This window comes from Lepidochelys olivacea (genome assembly GCF_965140295.1).
Source record: "Lepidochelys olivacea isolate rLepOli2 genome assembly, chromosome: 3".
Classification (NCBI taxonomy): domain Eukaryota; kingdom Metazoa; phylum Chordata; order Testudines; family Cheloniidae; genus Lepidochelys; species Lepidochelys olivacea.
In genome coordinates, this window is record NC_140413.1 from 151,814,782 (window position 1) to 151,837,305 (window position 22,524).

General features: G+C 42.4%; 1 protein-coding gene across 1 annotated transcript in view; it reads left to right on the forward strand.

The window, feature by feature from the left end:
• The window catches only part of DNAH8 (dynein axonemal heavy chain 8), a 589,186-nt gene that overhangs the window by 426,502 nt on the left and 140,160 nt on the right, over positions 1-22,524 (forward strand). Inside the window, exons 56-58 of the mRNA XM_084624647.1 lie at positions 3,393-3,515; positions 5,204-5,417; positions 17,030-17,139. Coding sequence (XP_084480773.1) covers positions 3,393-3,515; positions 5,204-5,417; positions 17,030-17,139 — 447 coding nt within the window. The remainder of the gene's footprint in view (positions 1-3,392; positions 3,516-5,203; positions 5,418-17,029; positions 17,140-22,524) is intronic.

The window sequence follows — 22,524 nt, forward strand, 5'->3', positions numbered from 1 at the left end:
GACAGACGCCTCCCTCACTGGGTGGGGGGCACACATGGGACATCACACGACTCAGAGCCTATGGTCCTCTACAAAAACCATGCTACATATAAATCTTCTAGAGCTCTGAGTTGTCCAAAATGCCTGTCTCTACTTTCTCCCACTCCTCAAGAAACAAAGAATCAGGTGATGACCGACAACATCGCATGTACGTTTTACATAAACAGACAAGGGGGAGCTCGATCCCATTCACTATGCACAAAGGCTAGGAAACTTTGGAATTGGTGCCTCCAACACAACATACATATCTCAGCCTCATACCTGTCCGGGTAGCAGAACACCACAGCAGACAAGCTCAGTCAATCTTTTCCCCTAGACCACGAATGGGAGATAAACAGTACTATCTTACACGGCATCTCCCACAGTTGGGTTATCCTCAACTGGATCTATTTGCAACTGCGACCATCACAAAATGCCCCAGATTCTGCTGCAGAGTGGGTCTGGGAAAGGACTCCATGGGGGACGCGTTCATGATCACATGGACCGACAACTTGTTGAATGCATTCCCACCAATACCACAGGGTGATACAGAAGATATGAACAGACAGGACCACGGTCATCCTAATAGCTCCTACGTGGTCCAGACAGGCATGGTACCCATTTCTAACACAATGTCCGCTTGTGCCCTGATCTCGCTCCCTCCCCTTCCGGACCTATTATCTCAACGCAGGGGCTAATTACACCACCCCAATATAGCGATGCTCAACCTCAAGGCATGGCTCCTCAATGGTTCTCTACTGAACCCAACAAGATTGTTCCCAACAAGTCCGAACGGTGCTGTTACACAGCAGGACACAATCTACACATACTACCTATCTTCATAAATGGACTAGGTTCACCACGTGGTGTTCCACCAGGCACACCTCTCCTGCTTCTGCCCCTCTCTTACTTATACTGGACTGTCTTCTAGAACTTAAATTATCCGGGTTTTCCTTTAGCTCAATAAAAATACATCTAGCAGCAATCACAGTGTTTCACCAAAAAATCGATGACACAGTGATCTTTGCCCACCCTATCACAAAGAGATACCTCAAGGACATCCAAACCCTGTATCTGGACATTAGACCACCCACTCAGCCAGGGGACTTACACTTGGTCCTCAAAGCCCTGATGCACAAACCTTTTGCACCACTAGCAACCTGCTCCCTACTGCACCTATCCATGAAAGCTGCATTTTTAATGGCAATTACATCCATGGGAGAACTTGGAGCACTCATGGCTGAACCTCTGTACACTATCTTTTTGAAAGATAAAGTCACGCTTTGAACTCATCCTAAATTTCTCCCTACGGTGCATTCGTCCTTCCACCTCAACGAACCTATTCATCTACCAGCCTTCTTTCCTAAACTGCATGTGAATCCTTGTGAAGCTGCAATGCACACCCTTGATGTTTGCAGGGTGTTATCTTTTTATCTGGATAGAAGTAAGCGGTTGAGAGCTTCCCCTAAACTTTTTATCTCAATATCAGAACACACTAAGGGCAAATCAATATCCACCCAAAGAATATCTAACTGGATATCAGACTACATCCACCTATGCTACCAATTAAAGCACATACAACCTCCAACTTCAGTCAAGGCACACTCTACTAGATCTGTGTCATCCTCTATAGCATTTCTGCATAACATCCCACTTGCAGACATAAGAACATAAGAATGGCCATAATGGGTCAGACCAAAGGCCCATCTAACCCAGTATCCTGTCTTCCAACAGTGGCCAATGTCAGGTGCCCCAGAGGAAATGAACAGAACAGGTAATCATCAAGTTATCCATCCCCTGTCTCCTATTCCCAGCTTCTGGCAAACAGAGGCTAGGGACACCATCCCTGACCATCCTGGCTAATAGCCATTGATGGACCTATCCCCCATGAATTTATCTAGTTCTTTTTTTAACCCTGTTATAGTCTTGGCCTTCACAACATCCTCTGGCAAGGAGTTCCACAGGTTGACTATGTGTTGTGTGAAAAAATACTTCCTTTTGTTTGTTTTAAACCTGCTGCCTATTAATTTCATTTGATGATCCCTAGTTCTTGTGTTATGAGAAGGAGTAGCTGACACTTCCTTATTTACTTTCTCCACACCAGTCATGATTTTATAGACCATATCCCTCCTTAGTCGTCTTTTTTCCAAGCTGAAAAGTCCCAGGCTTATTCATCTCTCCTCATATGGAAGTCACTCCATATCCCTAATAATTTTTGTTGCCCTTTTCTGCAAGGCTGCCACTTGGGCTTCAGAGCACACCTTTGCCAAAAATTACGCTCTCACACAGGGACCCCTGATGGACACTCAGGTGGGATGAGCTGTGCTGTCAATGGCTTTTTTACCAGATCCCAAGTCCCTACCATCCTCAGAAATGCTGCCTTTAAGTCACCTGGAGTGGAACACCCACAGGGACATCTCTCAAAGAAGAAGAGGAGGTTACTCGCCTTGTGCAGTAACTGGTGTTCTTCGAGATGAGTGTCCCTGTGTGTGCTCCACTACCCACCCTCCTCCCCTCTACTTCGGAGTTTGGAGTAGGCTCTGTTGTAGAGAAGGAACTGAGGAGTCCAGGATGCACACACACTATTGAGGCACCAGCAGCACATTGGGCAGACACTGTGCATGCGCGGCCCGTATGGGCACTGCTGTAAAACTCTCAGAGCGAAGGCACAGGGAGTGGAGTGGAGCACCCACAGGGACACTCATCTTAAAAAACATCAGTTACTGCACAAGGTGAGTAACCTCCTCTTTGGCTTATTATTCCACTGTAATTTATAATTGAAATTCTAGTTTATTCTTTCTCATCTTGCTTTAGTGATTCCTTACTCTTTATTGCCCATTAGTGAATTTTGAGAGGAGAAGCTGTGCACCAGAACTGAAAATGTCTTAGTTGATCATTTTCTTTTTGTTAGCAATTCCTCTCCTCAATCTACCACCCTAGTAGTTTGTTAAATGACCAAAATACAATTCAAAACTAATTGTTTTTTTCTCTAAAGGGAGACCTCAACACACCTTAAGGTTCATTAATATAATTTGAGATTATCATCTTAATGCTAATAATCAGTTGTTAGGAGTCTTTTTACGTCTTTGGAAAAATTCTTCTGGTGGCATGAGGTAATGGGGTTTTAGTCCTGAATCTTCCAGGAATAATTCCAGACTACCTTTGAGTTCCATGAGGGAGAGAGACAGCCTATTTGCGAAGAATGAGACAAGAAACTGCTGACAAAAAGAAAATTCTCAGATAAGAAATTTTCCATTATCTCAGGCAACACGCAGTACATTTTAAAAAAACCCTTTCCAAATATAAATATAAAATGTTTAAAAAATATGCTGGTATTGTAGATACTAAATTCAAACTTTTTCTTTTTTCTTCAGAGGACAATAGAGAGTTATGTGGACAAACGCATGGGAAGTACTTATGGACCACCAGGCGGGAGAAGAATGACCGTGTTTATTGATGACATTAATATGCCAATAATTAATGAATGGGGAGATCAGGTATAGAAGAAAACTTCATATAAGAAGATATGACTAAAATATATTTTGTAGTATTTAACAAAAATATTTGAATCTCAGATTTTATAAGTCAGATTTTTTCTCATATACAGTAAACATTTGACTCCTTTTTACAATGCAGTGTTTTTATTAAACTGTAAATCATAGAAAAGTCATATGATTATGGTGTAATTATTAAATAAACATCAGGGAGTAGAATAGATATTCTGAAGATATATCTTGGACTTAGGAGTCATATTTCATATATTATCCTTAACTTTGTCATATTTTTAAAAGCTCTAATGAAAGCAGTATAATCCCCAAAACAGCATGTTATTCAAATGTTCAGCCTGACATTAAATTGACAGGACCAGTCAGTTTTAGTAAACCATACATTTCTGCAAAAAAGTTCTGTATTATTTGTGGGAAAGCCATATGGTATCTTGTACACAGACAAAGTAGTTCTTAGTATTGCTCCTAGAGTTATTTAAAATAAGAATATTCCATTCCACTTTTCCCTAGATATTGTACTCTCCTCATTCTACTGTGCTTATCCAAAGCCAGTTCACACCACAGAAAACAGATGGCATGACACAGATGTGCAAAGAGCACAATTAATCTGTTTTCCTTGAACACACACATAAGAAAGACCCACAGCCTAGTATGTCTCTTGGCACCCTAAAAGCAAAGGAAAGAAGTCATGGAAGTTTCCATAACCAGATACGTAAGATATTGCCTTGTGGAAACATATAGGTGTTAGGAAACTCAGCTCCTGAGGGGATTTAGGACACACTCACTTCCCAAGGTCACCAGTAACCTATTGGATGGATACATTTCCTCATCAATGATTAATGGAGAAATTATGCTGGGGAATACTAAATATACTCATCTAATAATTTCCTTCTATTAATCTTTTCACCAGAACATCCCAACAAATGGGAAGACCAACTGATATAAATATTAGCATGAAGATATTTCATGGGCAGTATATGTAGCTAATTTTAACCTTATTGTTTGTATTATGGTAGAGCTTAGGTCTCCAGACAAGACTGGATCCACTTGCTAAGCACAGTACATTCATATATTTAGAAGCTGTCTTTTCCCAAAAAGCTTATAATCTAAATAGACAAGATAGAGAAAGGTTGGGAGAAAGCAAATAGCAGTATTTTCCCCATTTTTCAAAATGAGAAACTGAGCCATTGAGAAATTAAGTGATTTGCCCAAGGCCACACAGAAGTCTGCTGCAGAGTTAGGAACTGAACCCATCTTCTCTGACAGGTTTCAGAGTAACAACCGTGTTAGTCTGTATTCGCAAAAAGAAAAGGAGTACTTGTGGCACCTTAGAGACTAACCAATTTATTTGAGCATGAGCTTTCGTGAGCTACAGCTCACTTCATCATCTTCTCTGAGTACCAGTTCAGTGCCTTAACCACAAGATAATACTTCTTTATTTGGTCAAAGTGAGTAAGACAGTGTTTTTATTACATTTAGTAATATCTTAAAGCTCTGAAAAAAAATTTCTGGTGGTTTGCCATGTAGGAGGTGCTGTGGTCTGTATCTAGACTAAGATAAAAACAAATTTCTCTGAGGAGTAGAGGAGAGATTGCAAGAAGAAAGAAAATTAGAAGATGAGCATATTTCCATTTTCTTCTTTTGAAATGGTAATTAATATTTGTTTTATAATCTTGTAGGTAACCAATGAAATAGTTCGTCAGATGATGGAAATGGAAGGAATGTACAGTTTAGATAAACCTGGAGACTTCACTACAATTGTTGATGTACAGTTAGTAGCAGCTATGATACACCCTGGAGGAGGCCGTAATGATATCCCACAGCGTTTAAAAAGGCAGTTTACTGTGTTTAATTGCACACTACCATCGAATGCATCCATAGACAAAATTTTTGGTATTCATATTTTTTAGTTATTTTGATTTATTTTACTGTAGACTAATACATGTAAAATTTATAAACTTGTGTCCTGATTGTCCTCTTACATGAATTTAGATCAGGAGTAACTCCAATGAAGTAATTGGAGTTGTATTAGTATAAAATTGTGCAAGTGGGAGGAGAATTGGGCCTTGCATTAGAATGAGACAGTCAGATTCATTTGATTTGTGACTTAAAGGTGAATTAAATACTACTTCTAATTTTAAATACACAATAAATCTTTTTAAAAGTTTTCCGTTCCCAAATCAGTTAGAGTGAAATTTGTCATATTGGAAAGGGCCCATTCAAGCTCCAGTTCACTTCTTAAGTCCCTGGTGAAGACCTGGTGTAGGCCCTCTGAAATTAGGTGAGTTCCACCCTAACAAAATATATGTGTAGGCTTCTGAATTACGAACAAACATATGTTAAGAAAAGTTAACAGTTAATTAATGCTTTCCTCTCTGACCTCACAATACATGACCAATATAATTTCCTCTAAAATAGTTGATGATATTGCTAACATCAAAAGCCATGTAAGGAGCATAGCTCCCTGCACTGGTGCTGTTCACAACAGGCATCTTAGCTCCCAGTGCACTGGATGGATTACCCCCTGTGCGAGGAGCATCACAAGGAATTAAGTTCTTGCTGGTGTTCCACGCAGCCACCTATGCAGGAGGATTCGAGATGCAATTTACTCTTTGGTTTTTTAAACCAGTGGTTCTCAACCAGGGGTACACATACCGCTGAGGGTACACAGAGGTCTTCCAGGGTGTATGTCAACTCATCTTGATATTTGCCTAGTTTACAATAGGCTATGTAAAAAGCAATAGCAAAGAAACTAAAATTTCATACAGACAACTTGTTTATACTTCTCTATATACTATACACTGAAATGTAAGTACAATATTTATAATCCAATCAATTTATTTTACAGTTATATGGTAAAAATGAGTAAGTACGCCATTTCTCAGTCTTAGTGTGCTGTGACACTTTTGTATTTTTATGTCTGATTTTTGTAAGCAAGTAGTTTTTAAGTGGGGTGAAACTTGGGGGTATGCAAGACAAATCAGACTCCTGAAAGGGATACAGTAGTCTGGAAAGGATGAGAGCCACTGTTTTAAACTATTTATTATGGGCTAGATTCTGCCATTTATGCTTATTTTGAGTCACGCCTTACTTTGCAATTAGTCTCATTGAAAAAATAAATAATTAAAAAATAGAGAACCCTGAACTCAGGACTTTGCAGGTAAACAGCCTTTTAAGTTAATCTAAATAATTAAATTTGAACCCAGGATTTTAATTGTTAAAGTTTTTAATTCACTAACTCATAATTCTATTTACATCTGAGCATATCATTTTTAAGTTGAGCAATGCCTTTGTCTTTTAGCAAATTATCTGTCCTTTTTCCACTCTTTTCCTTTCCAATTTCTCTCCCAGTCAAATGTCTTCAGCTGAGTTAGAGGTTCTGTACCTATTATTCTCACCAAGCGTCCCTTTTCATAGCTGTCTGGATTTGGCAGGTATGATCTGGTTGTGTCATTTGTGGAATTTGTTTGGGTAGGATACAGAATAAATTTCAGATCTCAGAATAGAATTTAGAATTACAAAAATGAAAATTGCATGTTAACAAGAAGGATTCTATATTATACTTTTCAAAATCTGTTTATTGAAAATAGACTTGCAAACAGTCATGATTTTCATCTTTCCTTCTGCCCCCATAAATCCCTACTAATTCACATGAATAGTAGAAAAAAAAACAGTAGACCCAACTTTTCTTAGGATGCAAAGGGAACATAAGGCCAGCTTAACAGGCTACTTGGGAAATCCTCCAGCCTAGGGGGACTCTCTGAATGCAGGTGCATTGGCTCTGCACTTCAACACTGTGCTACCTCCAGCATAGGGGCATGGCTGGGGGTAGAGGGTTTGCAGCTGGAGTGTTTCTATACTTCAGCTGGTTTTGGCTGCTTGAACAGCCCATTGAGGCCATAGATAAATGGGCATAGGTTAGAACAGTCCTGAAGTTGCACTGATTAAGTTAGGATTGAATGGGCCCCAGAGCTGGGGTGCTGCAAAGGTAGTATAAAGCCAGCTTTGCACACTACACTCCTACTCTGTGGGTCATGGGCCAAACTTAGTTCAGTTGGATCCAAGAATCAGGACCAGTGATGTTAGCAAGGCTATTGCTAGACACTTTATTGGGGTATTACAGTCATTCTATTTCTGTGCTCAACAAAGCAAAATGTATACTACAAAGACTGCTCACTAGGGCAAAGAAAGTAGCCAGGACAAAAGAGACACTGAGTTCCATTTTTTCCTTGGCTCTGGAAAATTTTACCCTTCAGGGAAGTTACTCCTGCAAGTTCAGCTCCCTCAGCTCTGCTATCTTCTGCTGTGCTTTTATTTGGTGGGCTCCTATATTATCTTATTTTTAACATTAACTCTGTCTCCTTAACATCACTTATCTTCCTCTTTCTTTATGACAACCTTTATGTTCATTATCACTTGAAAGAAACTTAAGGTTTTCCTGTTGCATATATGAATTAAAAATAAGGTAAATAATACATACATACTTGTGGGCATAATTGTAAGCTTGTGATTAGTCCCATTTAGGTCAACAGGACTACTCATGTGCCTAATGTTAGGCATGTATAGAAATATTTGCACGACTAATTGCTGTGTTTGTACCTATTTTTTCTTCTTCAAGTGATTATCCACATGAATGTCACTTCGTGTGTGCATGCACCCCATGCTTCTAACATCAGATTCTTTTGGACAGCAGTGTCCGTCGGGGCTGCACTTGTGCTCTGAGTGCTCTTGCATCCCCCCCCCCCCGACCTGAGCGCATAAAGTGTGGAATGGACCCAACTTTCCCTTAGTTCCCTCTTACCACACATGGCTGTGAGATGGAACTCCTACAATTCCACTCCTCTGCACTCTGAGACTTTACTGATTTTGTGTATATCTATCTATCAATCGATACATAGATATAAGTAAATAGTGATATTAGTGCAATTAGTGTAATTGTTTTCTTTTCTATACCTGTTTGCTATACATACATATATAAAAAAGCTTTTTATGAGGGCTAGGAACTTCCTTGGTACTGGAATTTAGCCACTATGATTGAAATGAAGTCCCTGAAGTTCAAAAATTTTCCCTCCTATGATGCGGTTATTTAGCTTAATGATGGGACTTGAAGTGCCATTTTTATCTTGGAGAGGGGCATATCCCTGATAGATGCTCACTCTGTTTCTCCTTCTCCAAGAGAACGTAGAAGGTGAGAGAGGCCTATCATATACTTTTTCTTCTGGAGTGCTCAATGAGATCCTCCTCAGAATCAGAGAAAAAAGAGCCTACTGGGCCTGAACAGGCTTCCTTGGCTAGTACTTCTGTGAATTGCAGCTCAACTCCAGGCTCCTTGGCTCAATCAAAGAAACAGTCATTCACTGAGACTGGCAGCACAGCTATGTTCTCCTTCACCCAGTCATCTGAAAAGGGTAGGATGGAACATCATTCCCAGAGTGAGCACAGGCCTAGGTCACCTTTCCTGGGATCCAGTAAAAGGAGCCAGAGATCTCCTTGGGCTACTCAGCCAAATGGTGTTTCATGGCCCAAATCAGGTCCCTCTGATACCCTGATAAAACCCAGTCACCAAACATGTATGGTAGTGTCTCAGGAAGAGGTCTGCACTTAGCTGTTACCAATCTCTTGGTATGAACACACAGTGCCATGATTCTGGTACTTACTGCTGTGGTACAGATGTTTTCAGCACCAACTTTCTGAGCATTGACTTTTTTTTGGTACCCAGTGATCTTACAGTGACTGGACAACCTGAGTCACTATTATTATCCCCACCTGTGAGAGTGTCCTATATGGCACAAGTAACCAGAACTATTACGATACTGGTCACCTCTCCAGTTCTGGTGGTGGGAGAGATTCAAGCTTACTCCAGGACTCTGGTTAGGGTTGCCCCACCATCAGAGAAGGAGTGCTCTTACTCTTCCTCCCCTTCTGAATTGTAGTAGGGAGGTATCCCCCACCACTCTCCTCATTCCCATTCATATTACCATGCTAGTCTGATTGGAATCTAGGAGCTGTCACTGTCAGCATAGAGACCTATGGACTCTAGGAAAGAACACCTACCCTGGGATTCACCCCATGGCCCCAAGTCCCTCACCCCTATAATGTGCAATCTTGGCCCTATTGGGCCTCTGGAGGGATGCAACCAGTGAAGAGTTCTACCTCTACAGCTCTCTCTAGGGTTAAATCTCTCCTCCTTTCAAAATTCATACAGTTGCTTAAGAGGAACAGGTGGCACAGACTCTCACTGTATATCAGAAAGACCAAAAAAGTGAGAAAGAACACCTGCAAATGGAGCAATACCTGATATCAGTAGCCATCCCCTCTTCCTCACTAGACGAGGCAGTAATGTCCCCTTCTTCCATTCAACTTGGTGTTTTCAAAATGTTTCAGGAACTTTTGCATCAAATGGCAGATACATTAGAAATGCCTGTGGAGGTAGTGCAAGGGAAATCACATAAGCGTCTAGACCTTCTACGCTTTTCTATGCCCCAAATATTACCCATGTGAATTAATGAGGGGCTATTAGAAGCAATAAGAAATATATGGCAGACCCTGTCATCTGTGACACCTATCTCTACAAAGGCAGACGGGCTCATCAAGTCCCTTAAGTTTGGTATGAATATTTTTATGTGCACCAGTTCTTCTTCGAGTGCTCGTTCATGTCGATTCCAGTCAGGTGTGTGCATGTGCATATGCACATTGGCCGGAAGATTTTTCCCTTAGCAGCATCTGTCGGGTTGGCCTGGGAGCCCCCTGGAGTCACGCCCTCATGGCACCTAATATATAGCCCTGCCAACCCTCCACCCCTTCAGTTCCTTCTTGCCGCCAGTGATGGTGGCTAGAACTTCCCTTGGCTCTTGCTCAGCAAGTTTCCTCTCTCTTCCATTGTATATAGTTAGTTATCAGTAGTGTTCCTGTTAATAGTTTAGTGTAGTATAGTGTTGTTGGGGGTTTTCCCCCACTCCGGCCCCAGCGCCGTGGCGTGTTGCGGTCCCCGGGCTTCAAGAACTGCATGGCCTGCGCCAAGCACATGCCGAAAAGTGACCTGCACTCGTCGTGTCTTCGGTGCCTGCGGGAGACCCATCAGAAAGATCGTTGTAAGGTCTGCTACAAGTTCTGCCCGAGAACACTTAAAGAAAGGGAACAGCAGCTGAAGGTGATCCTCATGGAGGCAGTCCTATGCCCCCACTCCGACCCGGGCTGGAAAGACCTGACCCCTACAGTGTCGTCCCTGACGCAGAGTGCCCTGGTGCTGTCGGCAAGTTCAGCACCAAGGAAGGACTCCTCCACGGACACCCAGCACCACCATGGTTCCTCACAGGACCCGTCATGGGGCCTTTCTGCTCCCACTTGCCGGTGCCTCAAAAGAAGAAAAAGCCAGCAACCATTCTCCTCCAGCTAAGCCTCGAGATGTGTGACCCCAGGTGGGCCACTCCTCGACATCTCCTTCCGGGGCCGTGTCGACTGCTGCCAAGCTGCAGCAGTCAAGTCTGGCCCCACCTCGATCACTGGTACCTACGCAGCAGCTGCAGCTCCTGTCCATGCCGGAAGCCTACCAGGCTGCTCGAGACCTCCTCCACCTAACAGCACCATTCTCGCCTGCCAAGGAGGAACCCTCAGTGCTGACGGAGCCGCGTCCTCTGGTGCACTCTAAAGGGAAGCCAGCTATGATGTCGAGGCGCACACCTTCGCCTTGTCCATCGGTGCCTACTCGCTCCGACAGAGAGCCTTCCTGCTCCCCGAGTTCTTGACGTTTGAGGCATCAAAGATCAGCTCCGCCGTGGTCTTGTGTCTGAGACCTCAGAGTCAGAGCCCAACTCCTATCGCTCGAGTAGGAGCAGAAGCCATAGAGAGAGGTCGGGCAGAGACAGAAGGGAACATCATGCGTGGCCTCCGCAGTGGTAGAATCCGCCTCAGTGGCCCTTCTGGACCCCCTGGTCTTATCACCTGAGCCAGGGAGGAACCCAGGGCCCTCAGTCAGTGGCATCTTCAGTGGCCTCCACCACTTTTGTACCGCCTTCCACTACGCATCTGCCCCTGGCGCCTACAGTCCCAACGCCTTTGCCTCTGGCCCCGTCGTCAACCCTGGCACAACCTCCTCAAAGGTTCCAGCAGCAGAACCGCCAGGACAATTCCACATACCTGGCCAAGTGGAAGATATTTTCAGTCTGGTCAGCTCAGCGTTAGCCCCAGTGCCCCAGATTTTGGATTATCTTTTCCACTTGAAGCAAGAAGGTCTCTCCTTGTCTTCTATAAGAGTGCACCTGGCTGCCATCTCGGCTTTCCATCTGGGGGTACAGGGCCGCTCAGTTTTAGCTAACCCCCTGGTCACCCGCTTCCTGAAGGGCCTCGACAGGTTGTACCCACCTGTCCGCCAACCGGTTCCTGCTTGGGACCTCAACTTGGTCCTCTCTGGGCTCATGGGGCACCCCTTTGAGCCTCTAGCAACATGCTCCCTGCTCTACCTTTCCTACAAGGTCGCGTTCCTGGTGGTGATAACTTCAGCCCAGAGGGTGTCTGAGCTCAGGGCTCTAACATTGGAGCCGCCCTACACCATATTTTTTAAGGACAAGATTCAGCTCAGACCCCCATCTGGCTTTCCTCCCGAAGGTTGTGTCGCAGTTCCACATAAACCAGGACATTTTCCTCCCAGTTTTCTACCCCAAACCTCATGCAAGTAGCAGGGAGCAGAAGCTCCACACTCTCGACGTCCGCAGAATGCTGGCCTTTTACATCAAGAGGACAAAACCATTCAGGAAGTCGGTACAGCTCTTTGTCACAGTAGCGGACAGGATGAAAGGTCAGCCTGTTTTGACACAGCGCATTTCATCATGGATTGTGACCTGCATTACTGAGTGCTACAATCTAGCAAGTATCCCAGCGCCCCCAATAACGGTGCACTCTAAAAGAGAGCAAGCTTCATCAACAGCTTTCCTGGCTCAAGTCCCCACCCAGGAAATCTACAGGGCAGGTGACTTGGTCATCAATACACACTTTCGCTGTGCATTATGCGATTGCTAGACAGGCCAGAAATGATGTGGCCTTTGGTAGAGCAGTACTCCAATCAGTGGACAGCTCTGACCCCACCTCCTGAATTTGCTTGGGAGTCACCTGATTGGAATCGACATGAACAAGCACTCGAAGAAGAAAAAACGGTTACTCACCTCTCGTAACTGTTGTTCTTCGAGATGTGTTGTTCATGTCCATTCCAATACCCACCCTCCTACCCCTCTGTTGGAGTAGCTATGAAGAAGGAACCGAAGAGTTGGCAGGTCGGCAAGGCTATATATTAGGCACCATGAGGGCGCAACTCTAGGGGGTGCCCAGGCCGACCGAATAGATGCTGCTAAGGGAAAAATATTCCAGCCAACAGGCACATGCGCATGCACACACCTGACTGGAATGGACATGAACAACACATCTCGAAGAACAACAGTTACGAGAGGTGAGTAACTGTTTTTTTCTTGATCTGTGGTAGTAGCATCAATGCAAGAAAGGTCATGACAGCAGGGATGCCCAAAAACAACTCCAAAAGATAATGATTTGAAAAAAAATGTATTTAGCAAGAAAAAATACTCATCAAATCTGCAAATTCATATTGCAAATTACCGTGAGCTCCTAGAAAAGTTTGATTGTCTTAATAGGGACAAACTATCAGAATTTATTTAAAAACTCCCTCAATAAAATAGGGAGAAACTGAAATCTTTGTAACTGAGGGACAATTGGTGACTCATACATCACTACATAGCATTAGATATGTTGGCCACTGTAGTACAATCAATGGCTACATCCATCGCCATGTTCAAGATTTCATGGTTACAATTTTCAGGCATACCAAAGGAGCTTGAGATAAGTGAGGACTTCCTATTAAAAAGTTGTTACCAGTCCAACGCTAGAACCAATGAAGACCTGCACTCTCTGCGTGATTTGAGAGCCACTCTCAGTTCCTGGCAGTTTACATGCCAGCCCGTAGAAAGCAGCCAGGTCACAAAGTTACTCTAGATAAAGACCTATTATTACAAACCACTAAAATCATCAAAGCCATTGGGGAAGAAATAGAAGGCCCTCTGTCTCTTCCTCTGCAGCTGCACATCCCATGTCCACCTCAAAGCAGTAAGTTTGATGCCAACTTCAAGAGCCATGCGGAGACTTTTGAGTATCTATACCCTTCCCTCTATTTTTTTGACACCAGCTTTTGAATTTTTAGAAAGCCTGGAATTGAATTACCTTAGACAGTTGTGTTTTAGGGGTGATCAGTGTGGGGATTCTATTCAATTTCAGTCTCTTCCTATCTCCTTCCCCCCTTTCCTAGCCTCTTTGAGGGCCCTCTCATGAGATATTATTAAAGTAAGAAACATCTCCCTTCTAAATCTCATCACACTGGAAGACCTGCCTCTGCAGTTCAGAGGGAAAGTATTTTACTCACATTACTTTCTTATCCTGAAGAAGAAGGGGAGCTGGTATCCAATCCTTGATTTGAGGTTTATCAGCAAGTTCATCTACCATTTTTAATTCAGGAGGGTAACCCTAGGCTCAGTATCCTTAGATTTCTTAGACTGGTTTGTGGTTCTCAGTTTCTAAGAAACATACTTTCACCTATCCATTCACTCAGCACACAGAAAATACTTGAGATTCTAAGTGGGAACTTCCCACCACCAGTATTGACTTCTGCCCTTTGGTCTTTCAGCTGTACATACCAGAGAATTTGCCAAGTGCATGGCAGTCATGGTGGCCTATATAAGGACCTAAGGGAGTCAGATATACCCAGACCTCCATGATTGCCGTGTTCAAGGAAGTGAATGTTCCATTCACAAAATCCTACATCTTTTCACCACACTGGGTCTCAGGAAAAACAAAAAAAGGTCATTATTGCTGTTGACCCAGAAAAGAGAGTTGATTGAGGTAGTGCTGGTGGATTCCACATCAGCTGAGTTTATCTGCCATAGGGAAGACTCAAGACCATACTAGATCTCATCAGCCAGCTGTAGGCTTACCCACAAATGTCTGTAAGTGTATGCCTTAGACACCTGGTTCATGTGGCCTCTTAAGCGTACATTATACAGCATGCTAGACATCACCTACATTCCATGCAAGGGTGGTTGAAATCTGTGTATCTACCCAATAGACATCACATGCACATGAGGGTTCAGGTTCCTCAAAAAGTCTTGTATCATTAAACTGGTGGAAGGACCCTTTCCAGGTATGCAAGGAGTACTGTTTTCTCCTCCCTCCCTACCAAGAAACTGGTCACAGCTGCCTCCATACTTGGGTGGGAAGTTCACCTAGACTCCTCACAGACACAAGAGTTCTGGACTCCTGCAGATACTCACCTTCAAATAAAATTTCTGTAACTTAGAGCTATTTGTCTAGTGTGCACAACATTTCTTCCCATGGTACATTGACTAAAAGTCCAGATAATGACAGACAACACAAAACAATGTTTTATGTCAACAGACAGGGAAGAGCACATTCCTTCCTTCCTCCCCCCCACACCCACCCACACATACACACTTTGCCAAGAAGTTGTTCATCTCTGGAACTAGTGCATTCGTCACCGAATCACACAAGTAGCTCTGCAACTACCAGGCTTGCAGAATGTCATAATGGACCAGCTCAGCAGGCAATTTGCAAATGACTGCAAATGGACTGTCAAAGACACCATCCTACTGAGCAGCTTTGCAGGTGGGGATACCTGACAGTTGACCTGTTTGCTTCAGATTGGAACAAGAAATGCCAAACATGCTGTTCAAAGGAAGGCCTGAATCCAGGCTTCCTGTTGGATGCTTTGCTTGTCTCATGGTCTCTGTTTATCCACCAATTTCTTATCTACCATCCCTGTTAATACTTAGGGTACTCAGCAGGACTCAGCAGTAGTGATTGTGCTAGCCCCAGCTTGGTCCAGACAGCTAATTAACCTGTCAACTCACCCTCTGATAACATTACCTGTCTTACTTGATATGATCTGATCTTCCAGAACAAAGGTCAGATCCTTCACCCAAACCCAGCATCACTGCATCTGACAACATAGATATGGGCTGATCAATTACTGTCAAAAGAAGCTGCTCCTGCTGATATCCATGATACTGATACACAGCAGAAAGGACTCAGCTAGACTGACCTATTCAGTCAAATGGAAGAGATTCTCTCTTTGGCTCTATAATGCCACTTACCTCCCTTAGAAGCCCCGTACCTACTATTCTGGGCTGTCTGCTATCACTAAAGCATTTAGGGCTATCCATCAGCTCCATACGTATATATTTAGCAACAATACCCAGTCACTGTCCTCCACCATATTTTATCACCTTATAATTGCTTAGATTTCTCAAGGATCTTATTCGTACATTTTCCGCAGTCCAGGGGCCCTCTCCTTCAGGGGACCTTAATGCAGTCTCAGCAGAACAATTTGCTGTCTATACTGTCTATCCATGAAAAGGGCCTTTTGTAGCTATAACATCAGCTCAATGGGTAGGGGAGATTCAGGTCCTCATGGATGGTCCACTTGACATGGTGCTCCTTGAAGACAAAGTGACCCTGAAGCTTAACCCTAAATTTTAACCAAAGGTTGTTTTAGATTTTCATCTGAATCAGATGATTCACTGTCCAGTTTTCTTTCCAGGCCTCACTTAAACAAGGGGACGCCAAAGTTCACACCCTTGATGGGGTTAGGGCTCTTTCATGTGATCTTGACAGAACAGGACCTTCAGGAACTCTCCCATGCTGTTTGTAGAATTTGCTGATAGGATGAAAGGTCAGACAATATCCACCCAAAGACTATCTAAATGATATCTAACTGTATTAGATCGTGCTATGAGTTAGCAAAATTAGCCTAGAGCCCACTCCACCAGGGCTCAGGCAACTTCTGCGGCTTCTTTGGGAAGCATATCAATTTCAGAAATGTTCAGGGCAGCTACATGAGAATCAGTGCACACTTCTATCCAGCACTATTCCTTAGCTGAGACCTCAAGATTTGACGTCCTCTTAGGCAGACCTGTCTTGCAACCATTATTAAAATAGGACTCCTAGCACTCACTTTCTGATTATGAGGTCCTTGCTTGCTAGTCACTAGAAGTGGAATCCATGTTGACAATCACTCAAAGAAGAAAAAATGATTACTTACCTAACAGTAACTGCAGTTCTTTTAGATGTATTGTTCCCATTGATTCTCTGACACACCTTCCTTCTCTGCTACTTCAGAGTCCTATATCACTTGAATTCTGTAATGGTAAAGGAACTGAAAGATGGTAAGGTCCATTCCACCCTTTATGTCCTTCTAGGGTGTATTTGCAAGGCCATCTAGAGCACAGCCACAGCCCCAATAGACACTGCTGGCCAAAAAAATCCAATCTCACATGAATGGGGGGCCTGTGCACCAGACCAGAAGTGTAATCTATGTAGACAATGTATCTCAATGAACCATGGCGACTGTAAGGTAAATAACCTTTCTTTCTTAGGAAAGAATGAATTATATCTTACAATCATTGTGAACTTGTATATTGCATCTTATTTTTCAGGAATAATTGGCTGTGGATACTTTCATCCATGCAGAAAATTCAATCCTGAAATATGTGACATGATAAAGAAATTAGTTCCAGCAGGCAGAATATTGTGGCAATGGACTAAGGTACAGAATACAGGAAATAATGGAGTTGTATTCACTATTTATTAACAGGGTGCCTATTACCATAAGTTAGGTGCTTATTTCAAAATTTTAAAAACATATGTTTCATAAAACTACCCACAGTCGTTACCCACTGTGATCAGCGGTTAATGAGGTGAGAAAATGTGGGTGATGCTCTTCCAAACTATGCTCAAAAATAAGATCAACCCACATGAGATGCCACTCAGAGTAGATTACGCAAATGTTCCAAATGTGATCAAGAATGCTTGCTGGGCCCTTTGGGCTTGGCTTTCCCAAAATGGGATCTGCTTGCTCTGCTGGGCTCTTCGTACTGGGCTTTCCCTTGGTGAAACTCATATGCTCCACTGGGCTTCATGACCATGGCTCCTCTTAGAGGGGTCTCAGATGCTCCACTAGACTGTGCTAGGCTCTTTGGGTTAGGGCAAAGTGGTGGGGGAAAGTGGTGTTACTCCCCAAGTCCACTCACTCATGGCACCAATGAGCTGTTACTCACAATAGATTATGCAGCTCTTTATAATTTTATCCTTCCTCTTTTTTCTTGGGGCTTCTCCACACACAAAAGTTGTACCATTTTCACTATATTGGCATAGTTAAAGCTGTACAACACTGCTAGTGTGGACACAGTTATATCAATATAAAGGTATTTTACACTGGTATAGCTATTTTGGTTAAAAAAAATTAAGTTATCCCTAACTAAAATCGTGATACTGGTACAAAATTTGTGTAGGTCAGGCCAAAAGTACTGACTTTCACTGCTTATCAAAGAGAAAGTAAACATTCTTATATTGAGCATCTGAGTTAGCACCCATTGAAATAAATGGGGTAGTTCACACCTCTAAAAGTTATTTCAGATTCTGCAAAAGCAAGTATACATCATTGCATCAGTTATACCCTGTTCACATTTTCAAGACACTCTCAGCAACCAAAAGATCTAGAAACTTACTTTTTTTAAAATTAAAGCTTAGTTCTAGTAAGAGACCAATATGGCTCCCTCAGGAGCTCTTTAATAACCTGAAAATTAAAAAGGAATCCTACAAAAAGTGGGAGCAAGGACAAATTGCTAAGGATGAGCATAAAAGAGTGGCACAAGCATGCAGGGACAGAATCAGAAAGGCTAAGGCACAATATAAGTTACAACTGAGAAGGGACATAAAATGCAATAAGAAGAGGTTCTATAAATACATTAGAAGTAACAGAAAGATGAAGAAAAGTGTAGGTCCATTACTTAATGGGGATGGAGAGCAAATAATAGATGACACAAAGAAGGCTGACATCTTGAATACCTTTTTTGCTTCAGTCTTCACTATAAAAGCTAATTGTGATCAGATGCTTAACGTAATTAATATTAACAAGGGGGAAGGAACACAAGCCAGAATAGGGAAAGAATAGGTTAAAGAATATTTAGATAAAATAGATATATTCAAGTTGGCAGGGCCTGTTGAAATTCACCTTATTATATCTCTGAAATACTTCACGATTATCTTTAGAACTCAGACAAGTGAGGTTCCAAAGGACTGAAGGATGGCAAACATAATACCTGTCTTAAAAGGGTGAAAATAGAGGACCAGTGGAATTATAGACCAGTCATCTTAACTTCAATACCTGGAAGGGTATTGAAAAAATTATTAAACAATCCACTTGTAACCATCTAGAGAATAATAAGGTGATAATTAATGGCCAACAAGAAAAATCATGCCAAACCAACCTAATTTCATTCTTGACAGTGTAACCAGACTAGTGGGTAAGGGCAAAGTAGTAGACATGACATACCTTGACCTTAGTACGGCTTTTGACACATTCCCATTCTGATCTGACATTCTCATAAGCATATAAATACCATTAATATGGTATAGATTAAATTAAACTGGGAGGACATATCAAACAGGGTCACACAGGGGTCTGTCCTGGATATAGTTCTGTTCAACATTTTGATTAATGACTTGGATAATGGAGTGGAGATTACATTTATAAATTTTGCAGATGACACCAATCTGGGAGGGATTACAAGCTATTTGTAGAGCAGGATTAGAATTTAAAATGATTTTGACAAATTAGAGAATTCGTCTGAAATAAATAAGATGAAATTCAATAGGGACAAGTGAAAAGTACTACATTTATGGAGGAAATCTCAAATACAAAATGGGCAATAACTGGGTAGGCAGTGGTACCGCAGAAAAAGATTTGGGTGTTATAGTGACACACATTGTCACTCTATCCCCCACAAAGAGTCACAAATTGAATATGACTCAACAATGTGATACTTCTGTGAAAAAGGTAAATGTCATTCTGGGATGACCTCTAGGGCACTCCTGTGGTGTGAGGAAAGGAGCCTCTCTCATCACAGACTTCCTTCTCTGCTGTCTGGGCTCCGAACCTCATTGTGTCTGAAGAAGCAGGCTGAGCAACTTGGTTTCTAAACAAAAAGGAAAAACAGAGTAAAGTATGGTTTCAGAGTAACAGCCGTGTTAGTCTGTATTCGCAAAAAGAAAAGGAGTACTTGTGGCACCTTAGAGACTAACCAATTTATTTGAGCATGAGCTTTCGTGAGCTACAGCTCACTTCATCGGATGCATACTGTGGAAACTGCAGAGCTAACCAATTTATTTGAGCATGAGCTAAGGTTCTGCAGTTTCCACAGTATGCATCCGATGAAGTGAGCTGTAGCTCACGAAAGCTCATGCTCAAATAAATTGGTTAGTCTCTAAGGTGCCACAAGTACTCCTTTTCTTTTAGAGTAAAGTATGTCCTTCTGCTTCTCCAGAAGATCCAGCTTGCAGACGTTCTTCAGCCATTCTCCCAGTAAGCAGCCCCTGCTCTCTGAATGCGACCCTTTACTAAACTTGGATCATCCCATCTCTAGGTTTGGCAGGTTTCACATGTATGCCAGGTTGGGATTGACTGTGCCCAGAGGAGCTTTTTACCCTCTTCCTGACTGTGGTGGGAATCCATTAACAACTGTTGTAAGACACGGGATATAATTGTGCCAATCTAGTTGGCACTGGTGAGGCCTCAGCTGGAGCATTATGTCCAGTTTTGGGCACCACACTTTAAGAAAGATGTGTACAAACTGGAGCGAGGCCATAGGAGAGCAACAAAAATGACAAAAAGTTGGAAAACATGATTTATGTGGAAAAGTTGAAAGAATTGGTCATGTTTAGTTAGAGAAGAAAATGCTGAAGGGGGACTGGATAGCTGTCTTTAAATATAAAAGATTATTATAAAGAGGATGGTGATCAATTGTTCTCCATGTCCACTGAGGGTAGGCCAAGAAGAATTGGTATAGTAAGCAGCAAGAATGATTTAGGTTAAATGTTAGGGAAAAAAACGTTTTTCACTGGAACAGATTATCTAGGGAGATTGTGGAAATTCCCATCATTGGGGGTTTTTAAGAATAGGCTAGATAAACGTCTGTGAGGGATGGTGCAAGTATATGTCAGTGCTGGGGAATGGACTAGATGACCTCTTGAGATCCCTTCTAGCCCTACATTTCTGTAATTCTATAATTCTGAAAGATAAGAAGGCACCATGAAAGAGGGGTCAATATGTGATAGAGGTCGAATCTGTGCCCTGATTATGATATACCTTCATCGCTAAGTCATTTCCATTTTCTTTGTGGGCCAGATTCTACTCTCATATGCTTGTACACAGAGTTTTTCAAATACATGACAGTGTGAACTGGAAATATGCATCTGAACTCATTAGAAATACTTTTAATAATAAATAATAATAATATTATTCCTAAATCTTTAATAGATTTTGTGTATGTTTGAAAATCTTTCCCTCTTTCTCACCTGCCAAGATGTGAGTTCAGATTTCTATTTTTCTCCTGTTGGAGCTGATTGGGTTTCAGACATCTGAAGCCTTATAAGGAATGCAGTTGCCTTTTTGTAAATGTGTTTTATATTAACAAACCTTTCAGGAGAAACAGAACCATGAACATGCCACCTTGGCAGTCAATGAATCTTTGGGCCTATTTCTGACCTTGGTAGTACAAATGTAAATTCTGTAAACAAAAGAGTAATTTAAGAGGGATTCGGTGATTAGATCTGACAACATTCCACCCAACTCTAATACTAAAAAGCAAGACAACAGCAAGTTATGGGACACAGTTTCCACTGAGTAACAGGCAGTATCACAAGGAACTTTCTTCTGCCTCCAAGCCAAATGATAAGGAAGCCCTTCAGATAGCATGTTAATCTCTCTCACAATATAGCACACAACCTTAATTACATCCTCAGCAACTTTAGCAAATATTCAGTATCCACATATGTGCACAAGTTAAGTGTGTAGTGGGTCATGTATTTGTGGGGGCAGCATGAGTTGTGATTAAGGTTTTGCATTATATTGTGAGGGAGATTAATGTGTTCTGTGCAGTGTGTCCCTTAGCAGCTGGAGGCAGAAGGAAGTTCCTTATGACAATGTCGAGTTTGTTTTTTATTGTCTTATTTTTTCTTAATGTGGAACTGTGCTGTGTAGGCATTGTGGTACAGGTAAGAGGTGTCTCATAATTTGGTATTTCTTTTTTCTTTTTCTTTTCTTTTTTTTTTTAAAAGCTTTGCCTTGTGACAGGAAATATGACAGAGTGCTGGGAATCAGCAGCTGAACCAGCACTCTGGTCACTGGTTAACCAGTTAGGCCCCAGCAAGGGCCTAATTAATGAGAGAAGTTACTGATTACCAGATTGGATTGGGACTGGGATGCTAATGGGCTACTTAGCCCTTTAACAAGGAGGCCGGATAAAAGAGCACAGGAAGGAAGCCCAAGAGGTTGGGTGGGAGGAAGCAGAAGGAGGTGGGTGGTGGCAGGGAGGGAGGGACTGACTGACAAAAGGGAGTTCTCTGGGCAGAGACACCTTTACTCCCTTTTTAGGAGAAGGGGTAATGAAGCTGGATAGCATTGTAAATACCATGACTGCCCTGGTATATAAAGGTGGTGGTGTGAACCACGATAAATAAATTGCTTGGTGGTACCTACAAAAGGGAAGATTTCTGAGCCATTTGTGTGAAGCAAAGAGGATGGGAGTGGAGGAATTCTATCACAGGTGGGAGCTTGTCTGGGATCCAGCCTTTATCTGGACAAACAGAGAGTCTGATGGGGAAGCTGGTGTAAAGGTTCAGCAGGCTGGGAGATGGAGGAGGCATTGCAGTGGCTGGTTGAACAGCAGAAGGAAATGCAGAAGGTTTTCCAGACCTTCCAGCAGTCCCATCACGTGGAGAGAATATTCTTTCTCACCTAAGCTGAGCAACAAAAAAGTCTTCAGGAATTTATAAGGGAGTGAGCCCAGGTACAGCAACAACTATTACAAAATGGTTTGAGCCCTGTGACGGGGAGCGGTAATCGGGGTGGAGGGTGGACCTCAGCAGGATT